Source organism: Heloderma suspectum, chromosome 8, assembly GCF_057233095.1.
Source record: "Heloderma suspectum isolate Gila_16-S chromosome 8, 16-S_ref, whole genome shotgun sequence".
Taxonomy (NCBI): domain Eukaryota; kingdom Metazoa; phylum Chordata; class Lepidosauria; order Squamata; family Helodermatidae; genus Heloderma; species Heloderma suspectum.
Genome location: NC_139465.1, coordinates 43295479 through 43307492, shown reverse-complemented (window position 1 = coordinate 43307492; position 12014 = coordinate 43295479). Strand labels below are relative to the sequence as shown.

Below are 12014 nucleotides of genomic sequence, written 5' to 3'. Positions count from 1 at the left end.
GGAGTGTGTTCCTCAAAACTCTCCCCACCCCTATCCCAAACTATAACTGGAGGCACCCTTTTCTTACACCCAAGAAGGCATGCTTTTAGTGTGCATAATTGTCAAAGAAACCCATCCTCAGAGGTCGCCCTTGGCACTTCTGTGTGAGTCACGGATCTGCGCGTGCCCCTATTTGGAAAAAATGCACCCCCAGAGCTCTGACTTGTGCAGAGAGGCAGCAGGAGGTACTGCCCTCCAAAGATGGGCAATTCCTCTGCACCAGGGGTAACCTCTTTGCTCTGATCACAGCCGATGCAGGGACATGGCAGAATCACTTGCCTCTCGGACAGGCTGGCTGGAAGAAGGCTGGTCAAACATGCAGACACACAGCAGGTGACCCTCGCTGTGGGTGAAGACTTCGGGCATTCATTCACACAACTTATTTCGCATGACGCAGAGCTTGCAAATTACTGACCTCGGTGGGTCTCAAACCATTCAGCCACCACCAACCCCCACAATCTCAGTGGCCACATTGCTCAGGTGCACAGGGGAAAGCTGCCTTCAGTACACCAGCTGCAGCTTAATCACACTAGTCAGTTAAAGGGCATCCCACACCAGACACACAGCAACTGACCAGGTTTCTAGCCAATTTGACTGGAGAAAAAGTCCTTTCTTATCTCACGCATGCGTAAAACTCATGTCACTGAGACATCACTTGAGAAAACATTATTAGGAACAGTTCTGCTCTACCGAACCACTCTGCTTCAGTGGCAGCAGTGCCAAATGCCCCAGAGGAATTTGCTCCCAAAGGACTATCTTCTTCTACAGAACGCCCCACTCTTACTTGATATCCCAGATGTAGATGTACGTGTCAACCGAGCTGGTAACCAGCAGATCTGGCTCAAATACTGCCCAGTCCAAATCACTAGGAAAGGTACAAACAGAGGGGGGGAACGTATCAGAAGGAGGAAGTCTGTGATCACAAGGCTCTGCATGGTCACTAGCAGCTATCTTGTCCGTTGTCAACAGAAAGAGCAGCAATACATTAAGAGCAAAAGCAGGAATCCACCACTCCCCTGCCCAGGCCTCTGGTCCCTAGAACAGCATTGCTCCATTGCCCATAGGCCAACTTTTCTCATGGGGCTTCACCAAGGATTCTCTACAAAAGACTGAGACACAAACCCCCATCAAAGAATTCTAGGGTTCTTTGGCGACACACCCTCCGCTTACTATCCTGGGTCATTCACAGACCACTGTGTGTCTCCAGGGCAGTGGGTTTCAGACTGTGTTCCAGGGAACCCCCAAGGTTCCTCAGAAGGTTATCAGGAGTTCTTCGAGGACAAGATCTAGGACGGCAGACCAATACCCCAGGAAGACAGCTTGAGCACCATCACTGATCTCCTGTAACAAAGCATTTGGGGCACTTGACTGCAAGGGTGGGCAAAAGGCAGATATCTGGGTGATTTGCACTGGAGTGGCAAGGGCCCCTGGCGTCCACCAGTTTAAAAACAAGAAAAAATTAAAGTAAAAACCCCCAAAGAACTCTCTGCCAGGGCTGCCTTGTGCTAATCACTTATCTCGTCATCTCAATGTTTCCTAACTGTAAAATCTGAGTATTACTTAGTTGCCTTTGACCAGTTCTTTGTGCAGCTGTAATGGCCAGAGAGAGAGAGAGAGAGGGAAAGAGCGTGTGAGAGAGAGACAGAGAGAGAGAGAGACAGAGAGACAGAGACAGAATATCCCTGAACTACAGTAACTCAGATGTAGATCTGTACTGGTACACCATGTATGGCTCATGGGGTGAAATAGGTGACTGAGTCGACACCCCCCCATACCTACTAATTTGCACCTGGCTCCATTAATGGACCTTGGGGCTCTAGTAAAAAAAAAAGTAGATCCCACAGGCCTGAAGTCCGTCCATCCTTGCTCTAGGACACGTTCTCAGTGAGGAGGCTGCTAGCCTTAACCATCCTGAATAATAATAATAATAATAATAATAGCAGCAGCAGCAGCAGCTGCATTTTATAATGCTTTCAAGCATTCAAAGTGCTTCATATGCATTATGCAGTTGTAATCCTTACATCAACCCTGTAAGGCAAGTCAGTATTATTATCCCCATAGTGCAGACTAGCGAATGGACTTGACTTCGCATGGGTTGAAATTGCCTTTAGTTTGATACAGAGAAGCCTCCAAGCAAACTTACACAGCTGTCAGACACACTGGACACACTGTGCCCGCCCCATCGGAGTGAAGCCGCACCCGCTGACACCCCCAGGCACAGCCCCTGCCATGCTGCACCCCTACGGCCCCGAGGGAAGGCCTGTCCACTCCATTCCCTTGAGAGGGGGAAGCTGCCCCACAGCACAGGGGAGGGGGCAGGCCTATCATTCTGTCCCTTGGCCTACTAATCTCTCCTGGCTTCAAACTGCATGGGCTGCAAAGCTGTGTGTTGCTTAGGGATGTCTGTTACTAGTGGCTGAAGACGTTACTGTAGGCTTCAACCACATGGACACGCTCGCAATTGTTAAAATCAACGTGTTTTAAAAATAACATAACCCCAAGGTGTACTGCTAGGGTCCCCTTAGTATCCATGCCAAGGTTTAGGTGCCTAGGTTTTATGGTCTTGGGTACTGTGGCATTAACAGGTAGACAGGTGGATGTGCTCTTCTTTTCTTATTACAGACAGGGGTGCTGAGGCTGCGAGAGGACCTTGCCACCCACTGAGCATATCACAGAGCTGAGATTCCAACTGGTGAGGCTTCCTGATTCGTAGCTCAGTGTTCTAACCATTAGGCTACACCAGCCCTCAGCGTTTGTGACCCAGGACAGCCTTGCCCAACCTGGTGCCCTCCAGATGTGTCAGACTCCAATTCCCACAGTCCTCAGCCAGCGTGGCCACTGCTCATGCTGGCTGAGGGTTGTAGTCCAACATATCTAGAGGGCACCAGGTTGGGCAAGGCTGTCCTAGAATATTGCTCAGAATCCTCTACAATGCAAAACAATCTCTCAGAAGGCAAAGTAACAGGCAAAGAGTTCCCTGGGGGTAGGAAGTTTGAAAGCCACTGCTCTAACGGATCGTGAGCACCACCCTACCCGAGAGAGCCACCCCAACTGTTGCTGAAATCATCCTACGCCAGAGGGTGAGAGAGACTGTTGGGCTGTGTTCAGGTCAATTCTATCTCCAACTCACCCCTGAATACATAAAACACATCCAGGGAAACTCAGGGGTTAGTACCCTAAGATATCTGTTCATGTTCACAGGCCCCCCAAAATACCACAGCAACACCTGCTGCACTCCACACTCGACAAGCAAGAAGGGCCAACAGGAGGGCATGAGAAAAAGGAAGGGGCCAGGGTTCAGGGCTGAAATTCCCGGCACCACGAGCCAGAGGGCAGGCTCACTGACTCACGTGATAGTGGAGGGCACTGGGGCTCCCCGGGGCTATACCTGATCACACGCGTGTGGCCTTGCAAGGAAGTGCCAACTTCCCCGTTACCATCTTTCCATTTATACAGGTCAACTCGCTGGTTGCTCTGAAATTAAACAGAAGACATGAGAGGCCACAACATGGGCAGAAGAGTGCTTTGCAGCTACAGAATCACTCCTTAGAATTTAAACATTCCCTCCCCTTTAAAATCAGGTGGACAGCCCTTCCTCTAAATCCCATTAACTAGACATACAAGTCCCAGCATCCTGGCTACAGCAGCCACCCCTGCTACTCAACTCGGGAATGAGTTCCCCAAGGAGAGGAATCTGTGCACCTCCCAGTTTAAAGGTTTCAGGAATCAGGCAAGGCACACTGTTCAAGAACAGCCTTTGTTGCTTTAAGCTCTCCCTTGTTTTAGATCAGGAATGGAGGCAACATGCGCCCCTCCAGATGTTTTGGCCTATCACTCCCATCAGCCAGCACAGCCAACAATGAGGGATGATGGGAATTGAAAGGCCAAAACATCTGGAGGGGCACAAGTGGGCTCTCCCACACTGGAGGCATTTAAGATGAGGCTGGACAGCCATCTGTCAGGGATGCTCTGACTTGCATCCCTGCATTGAGCAGGGCGTTGGACTCGATGGTCTTGTTGGCCCCTTCCAACCCTATTATTCTATGATTCTATGAAGTTGCCCACCCCTGTTTTAGATCATCCCTTCTATTTTTCATGGTTTCTTGGCTTAATTTAGTTTTTATCCTCAGGATGTTTTATCAGTTCTGAAATTTATTAGCTGCCTTGAACATCAAATGAAGCAAAGTAGAAAGGTATCATTCAAAAACCATTGGTATTGCCAGCATCCCTTCCTGCCCAAGAAGAATGTTTATGTTTGCACACAACCAAGGAAGAACTCTCCTTTGTTAGAGCTCACTGGCAATGAACAATGCAACTGTCCCACTGCACTCTCCCAGATGGTAGCACTCTTTACCTTGCCAGTCATAACTGTGCTGCTAGCAGCTGCCTCCCATGAAGACATCCCAGCCGCATTCACATATACGTGGAGCCACTTCTGACATTACATTTCCCTAACCAAGTGTTAAAGATGTGCATCAATCATTAGCGGCACCTAGAGATTTTAACTGAGTTTTCTTTCTTGCCCCGAGCTGTCAGACGTTGAGAACATTTGTAGGTTTATCAGCTGACCAGAACAAATATGTTACATATCAAGTTTTGCTATTTGCAAAAGTTGCTTTTAAAATGAGGCAGAATTATGTATAGTCGTATTTATTAGTAGTGGAGGTTATCTGATTTGACCCTTCATTGTGGATTTTTTTTGTTCTTCTTCTTCTGCTTTGTGATGACTGATTGACTGATGTCTGGCCAGACATGAAGACATGTCTTTTTAATGCTGGAAACTGCATCTGAGAGCGCTTCAGGGAATGTAGCTTGCTGAATTTAGGCATCTCATCCTCAAGGTTCCAAGGACCGAATGGGGGAGGGGCAGCACTTCTTGCAGAAGAATTGCAGAGCAGAGGGGTGCTGCATTTTGCATGTGGCAGAAATGTGATTGCTTTCATTATTGTTCACCTCCTTCAGCACTTTGTCGAAGGATAAAGTTTATGCAGGATATAAATTTGTGCGGGATATAACTGTGCAGGATATCCTTTATGCAGGATATAAATTTGCGTTCACACACATGCACGTGCACACAGAGTGAATCACCAACACAGCCCCATTCTCACACATTAGTTGGACACAGGTGTTGCACAGTTAGGATCCAACTGAGGAGGAAATACAGCAACAGGATCAGGACCAGCACAGAGCTTACCGAAGCAGCGAAGTAGTGCGCATGGCTGTCGTGTGGATTCCATTGCACAGCTCCTATGTCCCACTTGCTCTGGCGGGAGATCTTGCGGTGGCCGTCTGCAGGTGCTTCGAGGTTAACAATATACAGGAAGCGGCGCCTGCAAGACACGCACGTGATACGCCACACCACACAGATATCATTATACTGGGATGAACCTGTGAGCTGCAGCCGTCTCTCCCAAAGCACCAGAACAGCACAGCACACAGCTGACCAACTATAAACTCGATCCTATTTCTGAAGCCGTAAAGCAGAGAGAGAAGGAGATATGGGGAGAAAGACCCCACAAGACTTTATTACTACTAGCAAAATGCCTATCATTATGACAGGTGGCGGATGTCTAGTGGAGGGCTTCTACTGGGCAAGGATGTGGGGGCGGGGGCGAGCATGTAATCAACGGTGGGATCTCTAGCAGTGAGAGCCAGGCCACCCATGTCATGCGCTTTTCTTAAAGGAATGAGGGACACTTCTGAGATTGAAGCTAAACCTTGTCTCTCCATGTTGCAACGCCAGCCATTGGCAATCAAGTTTGCTGCTATCTGCACAATATTCTGTTTCTAGGTGTATCTCCCTCACTCACACACATATATAATGCAGCCTTCCTGAACCTGGTGCTCTCAAGATGTGTTGGACTACAATTCCCACAATGACTAGGAATGATGGGACCTGTAGCCCAACATATCTGAAGGGTGCCAGGTTCGGGAAGGCTGTTTTAATGTATATCACAATTCCATCTAATACCAAACATGGGCACTCTTCTGCCTACCAGCTTGGAAGCAAAATGGGATCATCCAGAAATAAACTAACGGTCTCTGAATACTTGGGGACTCCACAGGGATGCAGAAGTATATTACTTTGTAAAGTAAAAAAAATGCAAATGCTTAAAAAACCAGTTCTACAAAGGCCTCCAGATAATGAGGATGTTAAGTGGAGCTGGGAAGAAAATGGAGGGGGAGGAAACTGGGCCTGGTTTTGCCCCAATAACCTACAGTATCCTGGAGAAGGAGATGCAGATTGCTAAACAACCTCCCTCTCTGTGCAAAACAGGGAAGTTTCAGGAAGGGGGAAAGGAAAAAGGACATTTCTCCCTTTTCCTCTCTCCAGAAATACAGCTGTACATATACACACAGTATATAGCAATAAAGCGCTTAGGGTTGGTTCTGGGAGCTATCCTTTAGCAATTTATAACACAGGAAAAGCTCCAGGATGGGAGAAAATTAAAAAAAAGTGTTCTGGAACTTCCTGCCCTTGTGGAGCCCCAAACCGCACAACACAGTTCCTGTTCCAGTCTGACTGGCGCCCTGAACAGGAGCACTCCTGCACAGGTATAGAATATACTGCAACATTGTGTTGTGAATCCCTCCCCATGCATTTCTTCCAAGACCAAACTTACATGGTCTGGTGCCTATCAGTTTAGAACCCTACCTCCAAGTAGGCAGAAGTATATACATCTGTATATTAGAAGAAATACATTCAAAAAACCTAGGTCTGCAATATTTAATCAATTACATTTTTAAAAACCTTTCATAATGACTAAAAAGGTAGCTCCAATATATTGGGAAGCAAATTTCTTTTTAAAAATACAAGTTACTATTTTTAAAAACAAATACTGATACGAAAACTGCAAGTGGCAAGAGGCCCCCTTTTAAGAGAGACATTCCGCCTTCTCTCACATATGGGAGGGAATGCAAGATAACGCATGCAGGTGATCATCAAAAAATAAAGCAAGTATGCCTCTTGCATCACAATTATTGGTTTTACCTGTACGCAAATTTAATGATTCATTAATCAATCAGACCGAAACTCACACAACTAATCACCCAAGATGTCTGCAATCAGGTCCCAATCCCCAAAACATATCCCAATATGTATGAGGGCACATTGCCTTTCAGAATGTACAGATCAGAGGAATGTTTGTGGGGGGGAGAGGGGGAAGATAGGAAAAGGGGCGGGGGACTGGCCTGTTTGAGCCCCTAACAGCTTCTAGTATGGAGGGAATGCATGCCATGAGGTTAAAAAATCTCATGCCATGGGTTATCATTACATGTGAACCCTGCACTATGGTTTAACAATGGTTTGTTAATCACAAACAACCAAGGAAGAAAACCCATGGTTTGTTGTTGGGTTGTGAACTCTGGGTTGTTCATGGTTAACAACCCATAGTTAAATCACAGTGCAGGGCTCGCATATAACAACAACCCACAACTGAACCCATGATTCACACCAACCCCTGATTCACAACGACCCACATCCAATGACCCAGTTCACAGGTAATGACAACCCATTGATTTAACAAGTGATGGGTTGCCATGCACAAGTAGGAAGGAGCGGGTGCTCTGCCTGCACTGCACCTGCCACTTCTGCTTTTACTCAGCAACCCATGATCGGCGCCTGCTGAATGTGACATCTGAACCCAAACCTCTGGGTTGTTTAGCCCCTAAACAACCCAGCAATCTGGGTTCGGATGTCACACACAGCAGGAACCGATCAGGGGTTGTGGAGTAAAGCAGAAGAGGTGTGCATCCCTGATAATCCATCATTTTTAAACCGATGGGTTGTCGTTACATGTGAACAGCTCCAACCCATACTCTGTGTGGTCATTATGTGCAAACCAGGTCTTAAGTGTTCCCCAGTTGTAAAGGTTTAGGAGTGCTAATGAACCTTCCTATATGTTCAAAATTGCAAGTTAAAAAAACAAAACGAAGCTAGCTGTGTTGGCTATAAGACAAAATCCAAAATCCATATTAGTATAATACTCAGGCCAACTCAAAGGTCACAAAAGATTTATCATCTTAAAAGACGTATCTTAATATCACCATCCATATCATCTTAAGCAGACATCATGACTTCAACATCGAGTCACCCTGTTCCCCCGCCCCCATTCCAGCCACCTTTTTTTTTTGTATCATCTTCCCTGATTACAAGATCTGGAAATCCTGAATGCTTGCACATTTTTATAATCTGTGAGTTGGCCTAATAAAGGTATTACCTTAATATGGAAAGGGGGGAAAAAACCACACAAAAAACACACCCTCTGCCATGGCTGGGCTTGTGCTAGTCACTTCTTTCAGCCATATTGTTCCCCTTCTGTAAAATATGAGCATTAATCAATTACCTTGGACCAGGTCTTCATGCAGCTCTGCTAGCCAATTTTAGAATATAAATCCCTGGTCTCTAGTAATGCAGATATAGATTTGGATTTGTCTGTGCATGTTATTCAAGTTTTTGGCTCATGAGCCATCACCTTGCAGCTCAGGGTTCTAGCAGAAAATAAAATACTTCTTGAAAGCCTGACGAGTGCCTAACCCACTCTTCAGGGAGCGATGGGTGGAGAAGAGGTTGAAGAAAAAGGCTCGTATAGGGTTATATACCTTTTGGTGCTATATTTCACAGCAGACGAAGGTTTCAGGAAAGTGGGAAAGGAAAAAGACACCCACTAGGGCAAGAGATGGTGACTAGCCTGTGGTCTCCCATTGAGCTTCGTAGTGGAGCAAGGATTTGAACATGAGCTTCCCTGGTCCAAATCCAACACCCTAATCGCTACAATCATCCCCTAGCATAAATGACAGAAAGTTAAAGTGAAGATGACACAAGTTAAAAGGAGCCCCAGTCAAGACAGCATTTACTTCGTTTTCATGAAAATGCTGCAACAGCCAAGTCCTGCGTGACACATTCCAGGCCAGGCCAATGCAGAATGTGCCAGCTGGACATCCGGCTTGTAGCTGGCCTGGTCCACCCCATGGGACTGATGAAGACACTGGATGAGAGCAATCTTAGGCTACACTGCCAAAGCTTAAGCACATCAAGTCCCACGTGGTGCGCGCCACTGCTCCAGTGAGAGACTGCCAGACAGTGCAGCTAGACACATCTACACGGGGTGGCTCCCAAATGGCTTACCAATAATCATAGAATGTCCTGCATGGAGACAACTATATCCAACATTACTCTGTAAGCCAGAACTTTGATCTAGTTTCTGCAAAGAGCAGATTGAAAATGTAAACCTGTTTCTGGATTGTACCGCTTCAGACTGCAGGTGGCGCTCACATGCTTCTCACATGCTTGAATGCCCTGTAACTAGAAAATCAGCATGACGGAGAAAGATTCCAGCCCAGCCTTCTTCTCCAAGATATACTACTTTTCTAAGAGCAGGGATTGTTTTTGTATGGAGTGAGGAGCATTCAATCATACGAACCCTCATTTGTAGTCTAGAAACAGGTCTATCGCTTCCTCTGCAGATTGCAAGACCTAGACCACAATTTAGCTGCTTGCCTGGCTTCAGAGGCTGAGGATAGATGCTCAGGTTACTGTCTGACTTTGCCTGATAACTCTGCCCAATAAATATTTCATCTGAAAAGCTGGCATTTACCATGTATGGGAAACCCACCGAAAAACAAGTTTTTCCTGAGATAAGCAGGCACATGGTAGATTCCACCATGCGCAGACACCTTTGAATGAGACATTTACCACAAGGGTCACCTTATGGTAATTTTGTCACATCAGAAGGTAACATGAGAGTTGGATCTAAGTGTCACTTGGGGAGGGCAGGGAGGAGTGTGAGTAAAGACCCTGCACTGAAGAACTAATGAACTGTTCACGGACAGCCCTGAGGAAAGGCTATGTGCACTTCTGCACCGAGTTAATTCGAATTCTCTGCCAAGAACAGTTCTGTTCTGCAACCTACATGTTTAAGCACATTAGCTTGTTTTTTTCTTAGTTTTGCATAATTTGTTCCAGTTTTGCTGGTCACGGGGAGAAGGAAAGAGCTCCAAAGCACTACTTCTAAAAAACTGAAGTCTTCATCAGCTACCTCTCCGGCTTTGGAGATTTCTGTACAGATTCACATTCAAGCAATCATGAGGGTAGAAACCTATTCTCATATGAAGAGAAAGGAAGCTGCATTTCTCAGAAAGCTAGGTTTTCTGCACACCTGTGGAATCACAGTACACGCACAGACCTGACTTGGGGCCCAAGAGTTTTGGGGAAAGACCGCACAAAAGCAGCAAAAGGGGCCTCAGTGCAAATGTGATATCCAAAGTATGGATATGAGGCATGCTAGTGGAATCCCAAGCTCTCACTACACGTAAACAACAACTGACTGCACAGGGCATTTGGGATGATTATGGGAAGCAACAGCAGACTAGACTGAAAAGCAGCATGTAGGTAAGGCTGGAAAAAACACACACACAAGGACATCAGACAATCAGATCAACAGAAGTAGAAGGTCACTACCTGAACAAAGCTAAATACATGCAAGAAGGGATTAGCAATAAGACAAAGAAAGACTTCAAACATCAGAGATGTGGAAGGGGGGAGGTGTTTGTCTGTGCAAGTCCCAGAGGTCAAGGCCCACCAATAGTCAATGGCTCTTAACTTTGGATCTAAGCAGTAAGATGAACATCTCTCTCTCAAATTATTTCTAGGCTACCTTTAAGGGTGGAAACCTTAAAAGACTTAACCAATAGGCCTAGCACTACGCCGTGGTGCAGAAACTCAGGACCAGGGCCCAATCCAGTCCTCCTGGGGTTCCCCAGATGGCCGGACCCCCTTTCCCCCAATCGTTTGGTGCTTGTAGACAGTTTGATTCTGGAAGAACTGGCGAGGAGTCAGGTGTGAACTGACTCAATGTCCTATATGCCGTTTTGTAATGCAGAGACACTTGCGTAGCTTAACATGGTGTAGCTTAACTCAGTTAGTTTTAACGAACTGAGGTAGGCCCCTTGTATAATGGGCAGCTTTTTAGCGGGCCTCTCACATGCCTTAACTGGTATCAAGCAAGTAGAGCTGTTTGGCCTATGTGAAGTGATCTCATCCCTTGAGATAAGGATGCTGTTCTTCTCTCCTGTGAGGAGCCAAAGAGTAGCGCTCCTTCTCCTGAGAAAGGAGTGTGTTTCTCATGACAGGCTTCTGAACTAGGGAGAGACACCTATAAAATCCAGCAAGCTAGTTTTGCTCTTCAGTCTTGCTCCAAGGGGGAAAATGTGCACTACCAGCCTGGAGAAAGCTGTTGGTCTGTGGGGCGGCATCCTGTGTGCTGTGGGGACCCCAGCGCACAATCAGTTGTGACAGAGGCTCTGACCTGCTGAAGGGACATATGAGAGCTTTCTTTGTATTTCTTTCTGCATCTATTTATCACCTGTGTAATCGATAAACTGTTACTCTGACACATCTGTGACTGTCTCACTTTGGCAACCCATGGATCTGGACCCCCTAATCCTGTCAGGACCTGGACCTGACAGGATCAGGACCCCCAGAATAATACAGTGGTTTTGTGGCTTTTGCTATTTCCCCTCTTTCTAAAAGGTCTCAATTGCCTCTCCTAAGGCTTAGTTACTGGCAATACATGCTTTACGCTAAAATAGGCTGGTATTTTGGACCTGCCCTTTTGCAACCAGCCTCACCCACCACTGGAATGCGGTTCCCCAAAAGTTTCACTGAAATGGAATTCAGCCCTCAAACTGAAAGAGGTTTAACACCCCTGCTCTAGGCAACCCACTCACACCTTGGGTCTTTCAACAACAACAAAAAGCAGCAGCATCTGCCAGGGGGAGCAGTGTGGGTTCAGCACAAGCAAGAGAAAGTACTTCTTCATACAATGCATAATGAACATCTGGAATTCATTGCCACAAGATGTACCAATGGTGACTGGCTTAGACAGGTTTAAATAAGGATTACAGCCATTGGCCATGCTGGCTGGGAATGCTGGAAGTTCCAGTCCAGCACATCTGGAGGGCACCCGGCTGGGGAA

The 12014-nt window shown here is 46.6% G+C and overlaps 1 protein-coding gene across 2 annotated transcripts in view; it reads right to left on the bottom strand.

Moving 5' to 3' along the window:
* WDR59 (WD repeat domain 59) overlaps window positions 1–12014 on the bottom strand; it is an 84123-nt gene that overhangs the window by 56774 nt on the left and 15335 nt on the right. For both annotated transcript variants that reach the window (XM_084812193.1, XM_084812194.1), the window contains exons 3-5: window positions 5234–5369; window positions 3428–3513; window positions 824–904 (exon numbers count right to left, since the gene is read on the bottom strand). In XM_084812193.1, the coding sequence (XP_084668319.1) occupies window positions 824–904; window positions 3428–3513; window positions 5234–5369 (303 nt within the window). The remainder of the gene's footprint in view (window positions 1–823; window positions 905–3427; window positions 3514–5233; window positions 5370–12014) is intronic.